Here is a 20,810-nt window from a genome sequence, read left to right as displayed (position 1 = left end):
AATCTCATACAGGGAGAAAGTGCAAAAAACATTTTATTGACTGTCAAACAAATGCTAAACGTAACGTATTTAAGTACAAAACAACATTAAAACTGAACAATGTATGACAACAGTTAGCAATAAAAGAACACAAACACATTAACAAACGTTACATGTTTAGATAAAAGTGCTGAAAATACTGTTATCTGCTCTGTTTACATTGTAATTTTCTGGCTGTTCTAGGTGTCGGGATAAAAAAGTCCCTCTCGTTTCATCTTGACACTGACTGCAACATTAATATGTCAAAAAGAAAATATTTCTGCAATAAACTATCTCAAACAAACACGATATAAACACTGAGCACGTACAAATAGAGTATAAAAGTTGCACATATGAAGGGAACTCGAGGCACTGCAGACTAGAAAAGGTGCACATGTAGGTCGTACATGCATGGATTTATAATAATACTGTTATTGCTCTTGTGCTTTCAAAATCTCTTTTGTTTCGTAATACAAGAATATATAGATGATTTATCACAACTTGGTACACAAATATACTCCGATATTGCATGCATATAGTATAAATCCATATAGAAAATATATTTGTGCGAAAGTGATTTGGATATAAAGCAGCGTACAAAGAGCAGAACAGCAAAGGTGGAGATACAAAACACAGTAATGAGCGGATCAATCTCGTGGCACAACATCGGGTGACTGGCTTTTATTTTCTCTATCGCTGCAGGAAGAGGTTGACACGAGTGGCAACATTCACATTTAACAGGAGAGTTTGACTTGTACTGGGAAGAGGTGGCCTTCTGTTCCCTTCTGCCCTTTGAATCCAATAGAAACGCATATGATGCCAGCATTTCATGACCACCATGGTCTTCGACTTGACTTATGACTGGCCTGAATAATGTTGGAAAACAATAACCTAGTCCCTCCAGGATGTCTGACTTTTTAATGGATTGTTGAGGCCAAAAAATGCCTGTTTTGAGGCAGATGTTTGAAAAACTGCAGGGAAAGTATGAGTATTTTCAAGGACAAAGTACACACACACATAATATACAGATGTACATGCTCGTTGTTTTGTTCCGGAGCTCCTCACAAGGGCGGAGCCTGACGGAGGTTTGGATGGGGGCGGAGTCTGAGAGGTAAAGGTGTGTGGGAGCAGCTCGAATCAGTCTGGAGAGAGATAGAGCTGGAGGTCGGCCATGTTTGTTTGCGTCCACCCTGTATAGTGTTCGGGTGAGAAAGAGATCAGAACCCATCCCTGCCAAGCCGAGCCCCATGGGAGAAATGCTGAAGTCAGCAAACCTCCACCAGTCTGAGGGTCAAAACTAACTACAACAAAAATAAACCTCCAGTAAAGAGACTGGCCATTTCATTCCCTTCCTCAGGTGATCCCCAGATCCCCTCATTTTGTGATGCCACCCGTTGTGAAGAGCCTCTTGGCTTTTAAAGGTCAAAATAATTGCAGCAAAAACCTAATGATGTCAATGTACCCGGCGACAATCCACATTTAAAGGTTAATTAAAGGTTATTTGTCGGAGACTGATATTCACTCTGTATAACAGCACACACCACGACATGCAAACAAAACGTCTTCATTATTAGAACAGAATCTGGGGCCCCACAAACCTGGTGCAGCAGGAACCTGGCGCCGCAGGAACCTGGTGCCAGAGGAACCTGGTGCCACAGGAACCTGGTGCCAGAGGAACCTGGTGCTACAGGGACCTGGCGCCCAAGGAACCTGGCAACCCAGCTGGGTAGTCCACAGAGAGTCTGGACGAGACCAGAGTCGGACACAGGGGTCCCACTCTGATACTTACCTGTGCCGTAGCTCGACAGCGTTCGGTCTCTGACGATAAACAACCACACACTGACACCACATGACGAGAGGTTCCCACAGTAGAGCGTCATGATCCATGACACAGGCCTCGTCACAGGCTTTACAGAAGAACTGGATGAAAGATAGTGAGACATGTGACATCAGGAGGCCATGAAACCGCCTCTTCTTGGTCTGTCAGACCAGCTGACATGGATGTTAGCAGCCCACTGAATGTGTCCATGGTATGTCTCAGCAGTACACGTGAGCCTTCGCACTCCAACGTCATGTGACCATGGAGTGTTAGGGTGAGGTGTGGCGCCTTTGTATCGGAAGCAAGAGGAGTGGCCAGCGTTTAAATAAAGTCAATAAAGTAAAAACAGATGTGTTTTGTTCCTCTGTTAATTTGCACGTCCAGTTGTTTGTTTCCTTGATGCCACCTGGTGTTTTGCTTCCATGCCTCTTGATCTGCCCCTCTGGTCCTGTCTTCCAGTGTTGGTGCACACGTTTTTGTCAAGTCCTCGACAAGTCACGTCTTCTTGAAGTGAAGTGAAGTATAGTATAAGTCTCCAAGTCAAGTCAAAAAAACAGTCTGGTCTTGTCTAGACCTTGTCTCCTCTTGCCCAGTTAAGTCATTGTCTCACCAAGTTAAGCCAAGTTTTGTCTCATCACATCTTGTCTAGTCATCCTCCTGTCATCATCTTGCTGTGTCCCGTCAAGGAAGGACAAGTCTCTGCGTTAAGTCAAGTGACAGTCTGGTGGAGTCCCATCTCGCCTAGTCAAGCCATTGTCACGTCTTGCCCAGTCAAGTCTCCACCTCAAGTCATCGTCTCACCAATTTAAGCCAAGTCTTGTCTCGTCACGGTCGAGTCTTTTCTGCGTCTAGTTCTGTCCTCGTCCTCCTCTGGTGTTGTTAAGTGTTTGGTCCAGCTGCTGCTCCTGGCTCCTCAACCTCGACCGACCTCGTGACATTACAGACGCAGATATTCAACGGACTGACTGCATCAGCTGATGCGACTGGAGAATAAAGGGCTTCAGAGTTGCTGATCTTCAACAATAGACTTGAGAATGACACACTCTGGTGGAGGAAGCCCAGTGCTATCTACATTGGCGTGGAACTAAATGAAGCTAATAAATACTAGCGTGTTTCTAGGTATTGCTACGTGAGGAAGTGAAAGCTTTCTGTCACTGTAGATGTGCTTTTCTCTTGGGGTGGCAGCTAGCTTGTAGCTTAGCCTTGCCAGACTCGCGCTCCTCTACTCATGGATGAGCTGGCGTGCCGAGGGAGCGGAGGTCAGCTTGCTTCAGTGCTGGGTCTCCACCTCCACCACGGTCCAGTCGCCTGGTGGAGAGCTGCTCTGGCTGTCGGGCGAGTAGCTGCTGACGGCGGTGACCGTTGCAGCCGGGGGCCGGAACTGAGGCAGCATGTGCGGCCACACGCTGCTCTCCAGCCGGCTCAAGGTGCCGCCCGGCCCCACCGGCAGCAGCAGCAGAGGGGGGCAGCCCCTCTCCCCAGACAGCATCAGGGTCTGGTTGATGAGCTGCTGCACCATGTCCACCTTCTTGTTCCACTCCAGCTCCTGCGGCCGCAGCTGCCGCTGGAAGTCCTGCGTGGCGCTCTGGTAGGACGGCGGCCGTCTCCTCCGCCCGTGGCTGTTCCTGTTGTGCTGGGCGCCGGCCTCCTCCTCTTCGTCGCTGGTCTCCATGGCCTCGTAGATGGTGCAGAGTCCCGAGGAGGGCGAGAGCATCACGCCCGTCTGGCCGCGCCTCATCTGCTGCTGCTGCTGCTGGATTTGCTTCTGCTGCATGCGATACTGGTGCTCCAGCTCCAGCTGCCACTGCAGCACCTGCCTGCGATGCCGGTGCTCCTGCTGCTGCTGCTGGAGCTGCAGCTGCAGGAGCTCCCTGCGCTGCTTCTCCAGCTGCTTCTGCTGCTCCAGCCGCAGACGCTCCTCCTCCAGCCACTGCCTCTTCTGCTTCTCCTGCTCCTGCCGCTGCTGCATCTCCCTCAGCTTCTCCTGGTGTTGCTCCAGCCGCCTCAGCTGCTCCCCGGCAATCCCTCCCTCAAACTCCACATCTAAGTACGGGGCCGTCATCTTGGTGAAATGCTCGGCGACAGCCGGGTCTATGGGCCTCCTGTTGCCGGGGACCAAGGCTAAGTAATGGCCGTTAGCTATCTGAGCGGCTGCTGTGGAGGCCTGGCTGTCCTCCTCAGAGTCTGTCTCCCGCATGTGATCTTCGTCCAGGCCCTCACTCTTCTCGTCTCCTGTGGACAGTCAAGATCACTTGGGGCCTCCGTTAGAGACGCATGCATCAAACAGGGCGGGTGACAGGGACCAGGACCACAGGGGTTCAGATTCAACACGAGGGTGGAGGTTGAACTCAAAAGGAGAACTTCCAAAATAAACGGACGGGAACGCACATGTTCCATCGACAAATTCAACTTAAAACCAGTACAAACTGAGTGACACACAGTGGACGACTCAGTGCCCAGTTAGCAACAACATGACTACAGGCTAGCTTGAAGCGCACACGTCCTCGTTGTGACTTCGCAAAGCAACGCGGCGTATTGAAGGCAAACTGTAGCTTTCACAGAGGAAGTTGAACCAGTGGAGAGCAGTTATGGCCTCTGCTACCTCAGTGTTGTCTTGTTCAGTCAATACAGAGAATCTCATATATTAGCTCCATCAGGAACCGAAACCAAAGTTCTTTCAACACCCTGCCTTGTGACTCAAGTCGACTTTCGCACGTGTTTGACCCATTTTAGTCCTATACCAACTTTGGTCGCACGTTTGACGGATTTTAGTTCCTATAGCAGCTTTGTTTCCATGAGTTTGACCCATTTTTGTTCCTTTATCAACTTCGGTCGCACATCCTTTGACTTACTACAGTTCCCATTCCAGACTTGGTCGCACATGTCTCTGGCTCCGTTGCACACACCATTGCTTGTATTATTCCACATTGTTTCATCAACATATTCACTAAAACACTCAAGACAGTGTCATTCAAATAAGAATATTTTAGAACAATATTTTGCTTTCAGCAGGGCATTTTTTTGTTGCAAATGACAACATTCCAGCAAACATGACTGCATCGCTTGGTAATAGGTCCAACATCATCGTTTCCATGGTAACCATGCAGGACAGCAGTCATATTTTTACACAGTACAAACAGGTAGACACGAGGGAACACATTCAGGACAAAGACCTCGACATCTTGAACACTGGAGACGCGTGCTAGTCATGAGACAGAATCAAAACTGATCCAAACATTTGTGTATTTTTAGTCTCAGCACAAAGATTTTCAGAATAAAGGCTACAAAAAACCCAAAATGTTTGGGTCAAAGCTACATTCACTGAGAACAGAGAGTTGGAAGGAGCAGACATTTGTGTCGTTTGTCTGACTGAGGCACGAACGAACACGTGTTTGTTTCAGGAGGAAGAAAAGAGCGTGATGTTGTTCAGCTGGTGTTGGATCGAATGGTCGCACAGGCGCATGCTGGAGAGAACAGGGCTCGGGAGCCTGCCATTTCTGGACACAACACCATTGTACAATGTTGCACCACTCCTTGTCCACTAGAGGTTCCCATGGCACGAGAAGCGCGTCGCCATGGGAACCTAGTGTCAACACAGAAACACACCAAGACAAGGACAGTTGATTCAGGCATGCTGGACTGGTAAGGAAAATAAGAAACGGGAACAAAATGCCTTGCAATGATGTTTTAATGGAATTTTGAAAGGTAACCTAGCGTGAACCATTCATTCACTTATGAACATGTCTAGAGAAGAAGTCGGTCAGGTAGTACACAGTCTTTATGTTAGATAAACATGCAATATACTGCTGCAACGGTAAACCAAAGGCTGAGTATGAGAACTGAGGCGGAACAATCGGCTCGTGTTAGTCTCTTCCTGTAACATAAACCATCGGCTATATGAGGCTTGAAGCGTCGACCAAGTATCTGAAACACACTGTACGTGACTGCACCTTAACAACCTACCTCTCACGGCACACATGACCAACAGCAATCTAAGACTTGATACCTACCGCAACATGTCAGGGCGAACCAGCGTGTAAATACCTAGCCCTTGTTTGAATCGCTAGAAGAACAAAAACCGTCTTGCTATGACTATAGTGAGTCTGGAGTGTGCGCACACGAGGGAGGACCGGGTGTGACAGGAACAGAAAGGAAAACAGTCAAATAAAATTAAGCAACAACAAAGAAGCAAATACAAAACAAAGGAACCATCAACATTCCATCGGTAAAAACAGTAGGATAAATACACAGTGAATTATTTCCTCTTCAGTTGTCTTTTTTTTTTCCTTGTTCTTTCCGGTTAAAAAGTCACATTGTACGAATCGGCCGTCACCCCGACTGGGGAGGGCGCAGTGTTACTTCAAAGGAGATCCTACTGGAAAATGGTAGTCGCTATCGCACGCAGAGCACCGTATTTTCCGGACTATAAGCCGCAACAGTTTTCTTGCGGTCTGAACCCTGCGGCTAATACAGCGATGCCGCTAATGTATGGATTTTTACGAGGGATGGTCTGTTTTGTATGTGTCAGTTGCAGCGTTCTTTGGTCACCAGAATCTGAAACTTTTGCAAAGCAGAGTGGGAACTTTGATAAAAAAAGGCTGAAGACAGCTGCTGCAGCTGAGTGCTCTCTCTGTCTCTCGGAACATCCCTAGTTTTTACAGTGTGAAGAGCGTCATGCTGGCAAAAATATTGAAACCCATGACATCACAGGCATTTTATTTACCTATAAAGCGCTCAAATGGCACTGTTTTCTCCCGCGTGTCCGCAGCTCTGCCAACAGAGACAATCTACTGGAGGGTGAAAACAGCAACTTATATACGAAAAATATGTTGTTTACTTCTTCGATTTCGTGGGTGCGGCTAATATTCCGGTGCGCTCTATAGTCCGGAAAATACGGTAGTTGGATATCAAGAGGAAGGCTTCGTTTAAAACCCGCTAGTCTTTCTTCACCTTTCATTAGAATCTTTGTACTACTATCTTTTTTTTTTCTTCTTTTTGTGAGCCTTCCCAACCGACTTGAAACAGACGACAGGTAGAGGGGAAAGGTTGCAGGAAAAGGTGCATACTGAGGGGAGAGTAGGGACTTATACATTACCTGCCAGAAAACTATCAGTCTTATCACATATGGTAGAGTAGTAGGGCTGCTGGCTGTCGCCCGCATCTACGGGTCCCGCCACCAAGTGATGGGGTTCCAAAGGATCCAGACCCTCCAGGTGTTCCGCCGCCATCTTCCCCTCCAGCATGAAGTGTTGGCTATCCAGACTGGGCTGCTTGTCTTCAGGGAAGCCCAGAGGCAGGAGGTCAACTGGTCGACCCAGGAAGTCCTCGGCCTGAGCAGCAGCGGCGGCCGATGGGAAGGTCAGCTCCTTGATCAGGGAGGGATCTTTGGCCTCCTCCGGCAACTGTTCTTCGTTCTCCAGTGAGAAGATTCCAGGACTCTTCCCACAGCTCTCCGCCATGGAGTGCGCGTTGGAGTTGGACGTGGTGCAGTCGAAGCCGTAAGATGCGACGGAGTTGGCCGACTGTGGCGTGGCCCCGCCTCCGTCCTCCTCCCCCTCACCTGCTGGCGCCTCCTCATCCTCCTCCAGGGCCGACAGGCTGTGTGCAGCGGTGGGGCTCTCGAAGCCAGCGGTGCCCTCCATCACCAGTGGAGCGTCCGGATCGTTGATCTGCATCTCACCCTCTGTGTCACTGGCCTCGTCTCCTGACGTGGAAGGAGACGATGGTGCAGACGCCGGGGCCGTTGAAGGTCCGGTCCCCAGGACTTCGTCAGCAGGGAGCGTCTCCGCCTCCTCTTCTTCTCCATCACCCTTCTCTAAGTGAATACCCAGATCCTGGTCCAGGTCAGGGTGGACCGATGAGGGGACGGGGGTCTGCTGTTTGTCAGAGCGGGATTCGACCCCAGAACTGCTGTCGTAGTCACGGAGGTCCTCTGGAGTGCTAGTTTCACTGCCGCTGTGGGCAGCCAGAGCTGTGCCACCCTGGGTCACCTCCAGAGCGGGAGCATCCAGCTGGACATCTTTGGGCTGGAAGAAGGACTGATGCTCCTGTTCGGACTCAGGAGCTAAGGAGGGGGCGCTGAGGTCCAAACACGCCTGGGCCGGAGACTGAGTGGGCGTTTCGGACTCGCCGTGGTCGGAGATGGGGCTTGGAGAAGAGACCGCGAGAAGAGAGGCTGGCTGAGCCCAAGCATCAGAGAAAGGGCTGCTCTGGCCCCAGGAGGCGGCTGGCGGGACGGCGGCCGGGGGAAGGGAGTGATTCAGGTTGTCCAAACGGTTATCCTCCTCATTGAAATCATCTTCATCTTCTGCCTGCTCACAGCTCTCGGTCACTCCCTCACTGTGCATCTCTACATCTTCATCCTCCTCCTCATCGTGCTGCTGAAAGGCTTTATGGTGCTCTTCCACTCTTTCTGAACTCAAATCCATGTGATCCACCTGCTCATCTTCATCATCCTCCTCCTCGTTTGCCAGCGTCTCGACATTTGGGGAACCCATGAGATTGCCGTCACATTCAGACCCTCTCAGACTGGAGTCGATCAGGGCATCGGAGCTTTGCGTGCCTTCGAGAATTGCCGTGTGCTGGGTGCTGCTTAGGTCTGACACCCCCTGCTGCCGACTGCTGGTGCAGCTGCTCACGTCCTCCGAGTCCATTCCAGACATAAGGTCATCGGCATGCCAACCAGCAGAGCCGCCAAAGGCTGAGGATCTGATTTGGAACTCCTCTGAGGGCTGAGATGAGCTCATGTCAGTGACCATGGACGACAGCTGATGGCCAAGCCTTCTTTGCTCCTCATCTTCCTCGTCATCATCTTCCTCTTCATCGTCCTCGTTTATCTCCTCATCAGCCTTTTCCACGGCAACCTCCTTTTCACGTGGAGAGAGATCCTCAGAGTTGAAGTCACCTACGAAGGAGGGCGGATGTTCCATGGAAGGAGCTGTGGAGTGGGACATCATCCCCCTGTCCTCTTCATCTTCCTCTTCTTCCTCACTTGTATCATGTCCCTCATGTTCTTCATTTTTGCCATAATCATCTTGCGCCACAAAGTCCATCACGTTCACAGGGGGCCTCTCAGGTTCAGGAGACTGGTCCCTGTCCCACTGGTCAGGCTGGCTGTGCAGGTCCAGCAGAGCAGAGGGGTGTTGCTCCTGCTGGGCTGGAGAAAAGGACCTTGGTGGGGAACATGGAGGAGACATGACCGTTGTACCGAGGGAAGGAACCGCACTGCTGACAGGATCGTGGAAGTGGAATGGTTCTGGCTGTGCTGGCATCTGGAGAGGTTCTGGTGTTGCTTCTCTGACAGGCTCTGGGGTCAGCTCTCTCGTGTGCTGCGGTGAAGGCTCTCTCAAGAACTCAGGGGCTAGTTCTCTAAGGGGCTCAGGGGATGGTTCTCGTTGAGGCTCTGGTGTTGCTTCCCTCATCGGTTCTGGAGTAGGTTCCCTTACGGGTTCAGGCGTGAATTCTCTTTGGGGCTCTGGTGTGGGTTGTCTCATTGGTTCCGGTGTTAGTTCTTGTGTTGGTTCTGGTGTGGGTTCTCTTAGCTCGGGTGTCAGTTTTCTCAAAGGCTCTGGAGTTAGTTCTCGTGGGGGTTCTGGAGTTGGCTCTCGTACGGGCTCTGGAGTTGGTTCACATACGGGCTCTGGAGTTGGTTCACGTACGGGCTCTGGAGTTGGTTCACGTGGGGGTTCTGGAGTTGGTTCTCGTGGGGGTTCTGGAGTTGGTTCTCGTGGGGGTTGTGGTGTTGGTTCACGTGGGGGTTGTGGTGTTGGTTCACGTGGGGGTTCTGGAGTTGGTTCTCGTGGGGGTTGTGGTGTTGGTTCACGTGGGGGTTCTGGAGTTGGTTCTCGTACAGGCTCTGGAGTTGGTTCTCGTGGGGGTTCTGGAGTTGGTTCTCGTACAGGCTCTGGAGTTGGTTCTCGTGGGGGTTCTGGTGTGGGTTCTCGTGGGGGTTCTGGAGTTTGCTCTCTCAAGATCTCTGGTGTTGGTTCTCGTATACTTTCTGGCACTGGCTCTTCTGCTACAGAAAGGGGTTCTGCAGTCGGCTCTAACGTTACTTCCTGGGGTGCTCTGGGAGCCTCTGCCGCCTCATGTAACTCGTCACTCACAACAACAGTAGCAGCGGCAGTGGCAATAGCCGCAGCTGTTGCCACGGCAGCAGCAGAAGCAGCAGCTTCTGATTTATTGGTCTTATCGGCTTCAGCAGCTGCTGCAGGTTTAGGGGTGCGTTTGACTGGAGTGGGGGTGCTACTGCCCACCATCTTCTTGGCGGTGGGAGTCTTTTTTGCAGCTGTGGTCTTGGAGGCGTCCTTGGACGGGGTCTTGGTCTCTTGTGTTTTGGGACGAGTTGGTGTTTTTGACTCAGCTGCTTTAGTTGCTGTGGGCTTTTTGGCAGCAACATCTGTTTTTGCAGCTGGTTTAGTAGCTGATTTTGTTGTTGTTGACTTCACGGCGGACGACGCAGGTGCAGCTTTTCTGGTTGCAGGTGTGGCTGGTTTGGCTGCATCTGCACAAAAATGGAATCAGCAGGTTAACACAGGTGTCACTCACTCAAGTGTAATGGCCTTGTACATTTATTTTGGAAAAGGACGTTGTGATTTTAAGTCTGGATCGTCTCAAATGAGGATACCTTTTTTCGCGGGAGTTGTGGTTTTGGGTGTCGATGACAGCGGTTTGCCAGCAGAGGGAGTTGTAGAAGCTGGTTTGGAGGCGGCTGACTTGGCAGCGGTGGACGGTGTTTTAGGGGTGGCAGGTTTGGGTGACGCCGTGGTCTTGGTGGTGCTGGAGGTCAGAGGCCGGGTGGAGCCTGTTGTCGGCCGAGATGCTGAGGGTGTTCCAGTTGTGGGCCTAAACAGGGAGGACAAGGAGAAGTCATAAATTAGAGATCTGGAGCGCACAAAGACACATGGACAAATCAGATGATTTTAGAAGAACTTCTCAACGTCCTGTAGCTGATATACTTGCTCAGTAAGTAGCACAGATAATCATAATAGGAAATAGAGGTCTGTCTTTCAAAATAAAATGACGTTTCTCTCCCACAGTTTTTATATATATAGGCTTTTCTCTTCCTCTGCACGACAAACGGTCATTTTAGAGCTGTTGTCCTTTGATTCTGAGTTTTGCTCAACAAACACGACGCTGTTTGTGAGCGTGCTGCTTCACATCTTTGTCCTTGATGAGGCTGGATGAGACTTTTGGCATCAGAGCATCAGACAGCCTGCTCCGGTGCCCTGCTCCCCTCTGAAGCTGGACTTACATGTCAAGTCCTTGTAGAGCAACCTACATCGACTAGTCTTGACAAGGGTTGACGTCCCTAACTGGCTGTTACTAAATAAAGAGTAGGCATGGGGCGAGAGCGGCACGGAGGGAGGCAGAGCCTCGGAGGAGGTGGCAGTTAATCTTTAATGTTGAGAGGACTGAAATAACTTCTCCGCTCCAACTAGATGTAACCAAAGCAGCGAAGGCACTTGAGCTCTTCGTCCCACCCACCAGCGTTAGGTAAGACAAAATCTTATTACACCTCGGGATCAGCAGGTGGTAAACACAAATGAGGGCGTGGTCACTTTAGAGTTTAATACACAATTGCCGTGAGTCAACATTAGTTCAGTGTCATTGGCTTTGTTTTTTAATGAGTGGCGGTCATTAAATTACAGCTCGATGGCTGGAACTTCAAAGAGAAAATGAGCTGGAAGACGTGTGCAGCACGAAACCAGAATGTGTTTCATTGATAATCCAAAACCAGCTACTCTCAGAGCACATGAAGCGGCCCCTGAGGAGCTGAGGTCCAAGTGTAAGACAATGAGAGGAAGGAGCAATGAGGGAATAATATTCATCCGATTAAATCAAATCTAATCTCACTGCCTTGTTCTGCTTCGGAGAGAAGACAGTCGGCAGCGCTGACTAATCGCTGCAGTATTTAGGAGACAGTTGTAATGAGGATTTGCCTCACAATCTTTGGCCACAATTATTTGGGTCTTTCGTTTGTCTTCCAATTAGGATCGGTATCAGCAGTAAGGCTGAGGAGACCACAAGGCTTAGACTTGTCTCCCGACCATGCAGCTTGGCGCCAAACAAAACTCAATGGGCTGCTTGTGTGGAGAGAACTGCGGCGTTCATTGTGTGCGTTTCACCACGGGCCATGTTGAAAGAATCAACACATTGAAGCTCAAGCGTGGAGCGAGGTCAGATCGACACTGGAGCTGAGAAATCAGATGACCGTCCACAGCTTAAGGCAGAGAACAGAAACAGACAGATAATTCAGCTTTGTCTCGCGGATCTTCACCAGCGGTTCTGTGAGGGTGCAGCCGCTTGTCGAGCGAGGATGCTCAAACACGGCTGCTTTGTCACTCAACAATGAGATGCGCCTCCAGAGGGCTGAATGAACCCGCAGCCTCCCTGCAGCATCCGTGGGAGATGAAGTCATTGTAAGCTATTAAGGACGATAATTAAGAAGCAGTCGGTAATTGGAGAAAGATACAGATTGATGTGCGATTTAAGATTACGACCAGCCATGACATCTGCCATGAATAAATCCCCCAGTCTAAACACGCACGCCTCCACTGTCACACATCCAAACTGACCCTCCCACTTATTACCGCTCATGTCCATTTGGTAATTGGGTGCAATGAAACGGTGCCAACGGAACACTGCACCACGGGCCACACCCACAGCCTGACAGGAGATTTACAGTCTGCGCAACATGTCTGCTCCTTTGTCCCTCAGGTTCGATGACACGGACCCTGAGGAGCGCAGCTAAATCATGAGAGCGCTTGAGTCCAATCCTGCCCAATAAACGTTTATCACCCCTGGGGGACCGTGGATGAAGGGAGCAGCGTGACTAATATGGGAACACGAGTGGCTGAGATGGTGGCACAGATTAGCAGCAAAATAGTCCAAAACCTCTTTTCTTTTCGGCACTTCAGGACAACCTTCAAGGGTCCTTGAGGTCTTCATTATCTTCTAAAATGCAGATAAAAATCCTATTAAAAGCTAAAAATAATTGGCTGTAAATTGACATATTCATGAGACAATCGAGTTCATGGCTTCGCTCTTGAATTAGAGTTCAAATAAATGACCTGGTTTTTAGGAACCTTTATTCATGCATCTTCACTTCACTTTTATATGTGATGTGAGTTAAGACAGCCGGAAATAACAACTGTTCTTCTTGTAAAAGAGGCTGAGACAAAACAAAAGAATCTGATCTAAGCAAAAAGTGAATCTTTCCTCTGGCAAGAGTGACGGGAGCTCTGTAGGGACACATGACTTATTCAGCCGTGGAGTTTCGCTCCACTGCCACCATTTCTGTTTTGCTCTCCTCCGCTGCACCGACAGGCAGCCCTGCAAGTCAACGCCTCCATCACCTCCTCATCATAGAGGGAAACACCAGCAAGCTTGTCGTGCACTTTAATTGGGAGCATGCAACACAGTCTTGCCATGAACAAGACTCCAATGACTCATTTGGATGTTTGATTGTCCTGCCTTCAATTAGTCATGCACGACTCAACATGAATCGTGTTAACAGATGCCCATGAGGTCGAGCTGTGGCGTGATGCTGAAGTAGCCCATACGGATTTCTATTTACTCCGCGAGGTAAAACTGCAGATTAATTGCACACTGAACTGAGAGTAAACTCCAGAGTGTTTTTAAATTGGTGAATGCAAACAAAGTATGCTTTTATTGTCCAACGTAAGCATTCATAAGAGAATAAGTCGGTTTTCAAAAGGGCTTTTTGGCTCCGTAGTGAAGCACAAAAACCCAGAATGAATAATACAAAGCAAGTGGGAGAGCCCTGATTTCATTTGGCTAAGTGAATCTGGGAGGAAAACACTCCTGAGAAGCTATAAATGAGATTGATTTCACTCTACTGGGCTGGTTTGAGAAGTGGGACCTGCTACAGTTGGACACAAATAAATCACAGCCATATTAAATGCATGGGCCAAATTGCTGACGGAGAGTGGCGTGGGGAAGCCGGCGGCGTGAACGTGCCAATTAATGTGTCGGTTGAGCTCCGTCGGCCCGCACATAACCGGCCCACGTGAAGGAATCACTGAGGGTGGGGACCGGGAAAACGTCATTAAAGCCAATGTATGGTCTTGTCAGAGCACATCACAAACACAAACGCTGACGTGCACGCACACATGCTGAACAAAGTGTGCCCACAGGGGCGACGCGCTGTCAGAGGAGGCCCATTGTCACTCAGGCTATCATGGGAATTCATGAACAGGTGCTGCGCAGCAGAATTATTAGACGACAAGTTTGACTTAAAATAAACAAGAGGATTCAATTACGCTGTATGTGCTTGAATCATTTCCCAATTCAATCTATATTTTTAGCAATATTTACCGACCAGTGGGTCAAAAGATGAGTTATGAGATTCTCACCGCGACACGAGCCTTTGCTGTGCAGATGGCAAGACAGACTCAAACACAGCTACGCATGCAGGAGATATCAGGTGACACAAGTTAAACAAGTCATCTGTCACGTAGCTGACTTCCTCTACCCTTGGAAGTAAATACGTTCACAAAAGTTCAGCCCTATTGTGAGCGCAAACAGGAGTCGATTGCCTGACGACACGTTTCTTGTGGACTGTAGAATAAATGTGCAGACTGTGCTGTTGCGCCACTGTTTGAGGTGCAAGTAAAAAAAGCGAATTTAAATTGTCAATGAGAAAATCAAGAGACCCGAGGAGGTGTGTTGTGGACTCACTGCGAACTCTCATTGGGTTGTCACATAAGAAGAAGGAACTGAATGTGAGCTGACTCATAATTTTCTTTGGTGTTATGATCATCGGTAGAGACTACATCTTCAGCACAAGCTGGGGAGAGTGACCTCATGGTGGAATGGCAGCAAAAGAGATAGCATGTGTTTGCTCAACAAACAAGAAGAAGAGTCAACGAGATAAGCTGCAATAAAAAACACGACAAAGGAGTCATTTAGCTGGGTCTAGTTTCCGACTTCAAACATTCAGTTAGCTCAGAATCAGATAGCACTGAGGCAGTGTGACTGGGGTGAGCTCATGTTGATCTGATTACACCCAGGCAGCTACAAAAACAAAGCGTCATTCAACTGCAGTTTAAATGAAAAGACGGACTCAGTTTCGGTTACGAACATTTCTTCCTGAATCTTTGCATCATTTATATTGTTTCATAATCTTTGCTCCAGTGAGCCACGGCAAGGCTTTTCTCTCCGGCGTGTTCTGACACTGGATGGCCCAGTTCAGCCCACCCCGGGCAGGGCTCCACGTGGGGTATCATTGTAACTTTGTGATCTTCTCCGTAAGTTGGGTCTGCAGACTCACAGCCCAGGAGACACACTGCAAGCTGCAGCGTCACAAAAAGGCTCTTTGTATGGCTGATGTGGTCTCATAAACCATTTTTACTAAAAAAGAATCCGCTTGAGACAATTCTGCTGATAGAATGTCTGAGAAACAGATAATAATAGAAGCTGTGTCGTCCATCTATATATAGACCCAGAGAATCTGGTTCAGACAAGTGTGCGTTCGTCTTGCAGCACAGCTTACCTTGTTGTCTTAGAAACGGGTGTCTTGTCTGCCCTGGGTGTGGAAGCAGGGCTGGGTTTTGCTGGGGTAGAAGAGGCAGATTTGGGCGCTGCAACAGGACAGAGAAAAGAAGACAACACATGTGGTCAAAATGTACTGTAAATATATAGGTCAGGCACATTTATTTTTCACACTGGATGTTGTGAGAATGTAGGGCAAATGAGTTTCTACATTAGCAGCAGTCATTCTTGCATGTCTAATACAAGACTGGGTTCACATGAATCACATCATCCGCTAAGAAAACAGCCGCAGTCTAGAGTCTGATGACTACATTACACTTTTAAGATGCTTGTTGATATTGAACAATGGTGGCATGCCCCTCGTGACTTTTGGGAATTGAACATTTTAAAGCCCATGACGGAGACAAATAAGGTATGAAGGTCCTTCTTCAGCACCGACTTCACGACCACGGCCAAACTCAGGAAAGAAAAAGAGGACTACAGCTGATGAGGTTCACGGATGATGTGAATGGCGACGTAAAGGCAGATAAGTTTGACTGGGGAGGTTGAGAATGAGGAGGAGCTCCTGATGGGAAATGACCAAAGAACAATATTAATGTATTTCAATGGTTGTGAAATAGACTATAATACACTGTCAATACACTACAAGAGTGTACACACTATATGCGGTAGCCGAACTGCGACATATACTATTTCTCCACAGCAGAGCAGAAAGAGTAAACAAAAGACTTCCTGTTGAGACACCATTGCATGTGTTCCATCATGTGTTCCAGCTTCATGTACTGTGAACAAAAACGATTTTTTCCGCACCACCAGAAACATGTCTAATTTGCAGAGTATCTGTGTGTTACTGAATGATTTGTTTGTTTGGTCTGCTAATCTTAGTTATACGTTTGAAGAGTGATGTTTATTTATGTGAGATTCAGTGACTGGCTTCCAGCAATGGTTTGGAGACGTTTGTGAAAGCGTTTGCGAAATGTAGGTCGCCACTTAACAAACAATTTACAGTAGTTCACACCGCCTCCATCTTGGGAACCGCTGCTTTTCTTGATTCATTGTTTAAATATGTTATAATTATGTGTCATCTAAGACCATTATTTTGGTTGCAAAGACAAATGAACGAGTGTGGCTGTGTAGCTTCGTCATACTTGAAGCTAGACAATAAACGTCCCCTCTTTTCACATACACGTCACCTCAGTTGTGCCAAAGATTCTTAGCAAAAGACCTTGAACCAAAGTGCTATTTCATGCAACACTGTGTGTGCATGGGTGTATGAAGTCCAGTGTAGTGACATTTTAACTAACCTGCGGGCTTCTTTGCGGAGGCTGGCGTGCTGGTCTTGACACCGTTAGCTGTTGCAGTCGGCGTCTTCTTGGTCGCAGTAGTTGACTTTGTGGCAGTGGTGGCAGGAGATGCTGCCGTGGGCTTCTTCTCTCCTACTTTAGTGATGCTCTTTGTAGTTGCTGTGGTACCGAGGGGCTTTTTGGAAGGTGCAGATGTGGTGGTGTTCTTTTTGTCCAAAGCTGCCGTGGGCTTCTTGGCCACTCCATTGGTCTGAGGTTTGGAGACGCCATTCGAGAGGCGGCTCTGGGCTGTGTTAGGCCGAGAGTTGGTGGTCGTCTTGGTCGTAGCACTTGGTTTCGCCTTCGCCGTACCCTTGTTCGTGGTTTTGGCTTTTGGGTCGACAGCAGTCTTGGCGGGTGGCGTTTCCTTGGGGTGTTCTGGCTGATCCACTTTTCCTGTCTCACCTTCAGGCTGCTGAGCCGCATCCTCATTGGCTGCCTGGTGAGGCTCCTCTCCCTGACCTGGGGCAGCCTCGTTCACGGGAATGGAGTCCAATGTTTCCATTGGCTCTCCTGCCACGACAACCCCGTCCGGTTTCATCTCCCCTTGATTTGCTAGCGCTCACTTTAGCAGGACAGTCTTCGACACTCAGTAGGCAGCGGTCGGGTCTGCAGAGAAATGAGAAGAAAGATGGTGAAGAGCAAGACGAGACATGAACAGAACGTTCTCATATCAGCTCGAGGAGTGTTTTAGCTCTGTAGATCAGATAAAACAACGGCTTTCCTCAGTATGCATACCGACCAAGTGCAAACAGTTGACGCAAGTTTTTATTAAAAACATCTACATGTTCTTTTAAAGACAAGAAATCACGATTCCAATGACTCCCATTCTGTTGTATCAATAATGCAATGAGTTCAAAGCCGCGCTCAGTCGAGGTCATCTTACTGACTACAGAAGCCACACATTCTACAAATAGACTAAGCTGCTGTCAATGACTGATGCTGTGAAGTACAAACCGCTCTCCTCTGTGACATTCAAAAGCTCAGCGACACACTTGGCCAGTGGAGCTGCAGAAGTCTGACCTCCTTTCTTCTTTGATACGAAATGATGTCTGAATCCAAAGCACGGACTGAATGAGAAACACAGCTTGCACATGATGACCTCTGCAGTTCTGCTTGGCTTCATTAAACCCTGAAAATTAAAACAGCTGAGAGATGTGCAGAATATGTGTCCACTCATTCTCCTCAGACTGGAACGAGGAAGTTCCACTCAAATTTGGGTGAGAAACAATCTATAATGTCCCACTCTGAGTTTGTTTGAGTTGAACTTTCTCTTTGACAGAGAAAACAATGCCTCTTTAATGGTCTGCCTGAAAGAATTTAATGTATTTCCTTCATCTGATTTTGGTTTTTGTTTCCTGAGATACTTTCTGGAGGAAGACGGTGAGCTGTACAACTGCTACATGTTTGGAAGGGAAGCAAGGGGCGGAGGGACGGTTGGCAGGAAACAGGCTTGTGAAAGTTTACAAACAGCACGGATCCGGATGCGCAGGAGGCAAAGTGATGATATAACCTCTAAGGCAACTTCGAGGTCGGCCCAGAGGAAGAGGTTTGGCCTGCGGAGCATGGGAAACCAAGGGAGAATTTGGACGAGTGAGACGGTTGAGAGAAATGAGATCATTCTAAGCTGATGTTTGCTGGTCCAACTCTAAAATCCAGACATCGCTCGTCATCCCAGTTTCCACTGACCTATTGCGCACACTCACTGTCCTATTTTGGGAATGGGACAAGACATCATCGAAGTGATTCTGCGATACAGTTTCCATGCACAATCCTTCCCTCTCTGGCTTTGTTTGCGACAAATCTGTATTTAAAATGAATTCTTCATGGCCATTTCCCCTCCCAAATTTCCTTTCCCCCCCGAACGCTACTGCTCTCTCTTCGCTGTTTTCTTTTGCGCAGATGGCCGGAGCAGCTGAGCGAGGCTGGAGGGGGAGAAGAAGACCGATCTCAACACATACAAATAGATGCTAGCTCAACAGGCTGCCACCAAAAACAACACAGAGTGGGTAGCTCTAGGAAGCTGCTTGTGCCACTCCCTACGGTCATAAGAGTTTTAAATGCCATTGGAGCAACATAAGCTGAGCAGTTGGTTAAAATATGTGGCTAATCAGGACCAGTGGTTCGGGAAGGCAGGGCCAGGACTGGTGTGAGACGGGCAGACAAGAGGGAAAATGTATTGATGACAAATGAGAAATGTAAGTTTCAGCCATTCACAAGCCCTGGTTTTTAAACTCATGAATCCATTACCTGGCTGAGCAATTGAAATTAAAACTGCCCATTAAATTAATCTTGTCACTCCGGACAGAAGGATCTAAATACCCAAGAATGAGACACAATCCCATATATGGTTCATGTCCCTAAACCTGGATCATCAATTCAATGTTTTGCTTACAGGAAAAGTAGACTCAACAATGGGTGTATACTTGGCAGCCGCGTAGCACTTGAGTGCAAAATGCATTAGAAAACAGCCTAAGAAGCCTGAACAGGCTCAGACACAGAGCAGAAACCGGGATTCTAGCCAGCCTCAGTTCTCCTTGGTGCGCCACGTGTTAGCCGAAGAAATGACATGGCGTTAACCGCCAGGTATCCGTGGGCTGAGCCTGTATAACTTCGAGCAAACTACTTGGTGAAACAGCAACTCTTTTAAGCTTTTGTAAATGAATGATGTTGTTCTGTTAATCTTTCCAGGGCATATTTTATTCTGCTCAGCAGCCTAAACAAAATAAATCTTTCTCTGAACTCTGGTGTTTGTTTCCATATCTTAGCTTAGAGGGTTATGTTTTCTAATCCTGCACGGTTAAACACCAATCCGTGTTAATACCAGCTAGAATTGCTTCCCCTCTATCACAAGAGTAAGAAACTGTAACCTTTCTGTTCATTTCAGACGTGCCTCAAAGCAAATACAGGTCAAATACAGTGTTTGCAAACAGTGGCCTTATGAAGCAGACATTTCCACAAAGCATTGATCTGAGAATAGACTTGCAGGGACAGTGTTTCGAGAGTCACAGCAAGAGCAGTCTATCTGTTTCCCTCACGAGTCTGCAGACAGCTGTGGTATTGCACTTGTCTCTCTGTCTTTATTGCTCACTCACCCGGGTCCTGCGTCATTAGGGCCGCCAGTCAGCCGTGAGCATAAACATGCTACAAATCAGGGCAGGGTTTTTTTTTTTGTTTTCATTTACCCTCATAGTGTAAAGTCCACATTAGCGAGATGATCAGCAAATTTGCAGGAATGATAACACAGTGCTTTGTTTGCCACCAAAATCCGAGATCAGGCCATTTAGCTGCCAAAAGCGTTTTGTGACCCATTTACTGAAACATGCACGGGGTTCTGTTTTAAGAAAGTTGTAAAACTCTCTCACATTATCAATGGAATCATTGGTCACAAATGAGAAATGATGCAATGATGATGATTCGACTTTTTAAGCTGACTCTCTGAAGCCTAGTAAACCATTTCAGTTGCAAAGCCTTGGTGAGGAAAGTCAGGCAAGATTTACATTCTCACAGAAAATCCCCCAGAAAAACCAGCAGAAACATGAGCACTGTACAGCCGTGCCAACAAACAAGTTCTTATCTGTCAAGGTCTGTGCGTGGGCTTCTGTCCATTTTGACATCCGCTGAACATACTGGAGCAAGGAATACAGCCGCAGCACCTCATATTAACTGGATTCTTATTCCCACAGGTACATGAAGAGCTATTGCATTCAAGCGGTCAATTTCAGGTGACTTTGAATACAATCTTGTGAAATACATCGCCGAGCAGACAGTTCTGCTCACTAAGCATCAGTCGAAGGATTTTTATTCCCCTGCTGGCTGGGAAATGTGTTGTTAAAAGGGAAGTCTGTGGCTTCCAGATGAACCCATCAACCCTGCAACACAGAACGGACAGGACACTGTGGACGGCAGTTGATTAAATGGCTGCACTGCTGAAGGAAGTGTGGTTTGGACTCATTCTTTCAAAAGTTATTATTGATTCTTGAGATATAAACATCCAACAGAGAACCACAGAGCATCAGACACTTGACAAGAAGACAATAGTTGGCTCAACTAGAAGATTTCATCAACAATGAGAGGGAACATATTCAATGACAAGAGCGTATTTAGCATTTATA

The 20,810-nt window shown here is 48.1% G+C and overlaps 1 protein-coding gene across 2 annotated transcripts in view; it reads right to left on the bottom strand.

Moving 5' to 3' along the window:
* Window positions 1-44: 44 nt before the first annotated feature.
* prr36b (proline rich 36b) overlaps window positions 45-20,810 on the bottom strand; it is a 29,280-nt gene continuing 8,514 nt past the window's right edge. For both annotated transcript variants that reach the window (XM_053851551.1, XM_053851552.1), the window contains exons 2-6: window positions 16,657-17,304; window positions 15,354-15,441; window positions 10,464-10,681; window positions 6,933-10,340; window positions 45-4,069 (exon numbers count right to left, since the gene is read on the bottom strand). In XM_053851551.1, the coding sequence (XP_053707526.1) occupies window positions 3,108-4,069; window positions 6,933-10,340; window positions 10,464-10,681; window positions 15,354-15,441; window positions 16,657-17,236 (5,256 nt within the window). In that variant the 5' untranslated portion in view covers window positions 17,237-17,304 and the 3' untranslated portion in view covers window positions 45-3,107. The remainder of the gene's footprint in view (window positions 4,070-6,932; window positions 10,341-10,463; window positions 10,682-15,353; window positions 15,442-16,656; window positions 17,305-20,810) is intronic.

Source organism: Synchiropus splendidus, chromosome 19, assembly GCF_027744825.2.
Source record: "Synchiropus splendidus isolate RoL2022-P1 chromosome 19, RoL_Sspl_1.0, whole genome shotgun sequence".
Lineage (NCBI taxonomy): Eukaryota > Metazoa > Chordata > Actinopteri > Syngnathiformes > Callionymidae > Synchiropus > Synchiropus splendidus.
The sequence above is the reverse complement of the archived record's forward strand: the minus strand, read 5'-3'. Positions and strand labels throughout refer to the sequence as shown.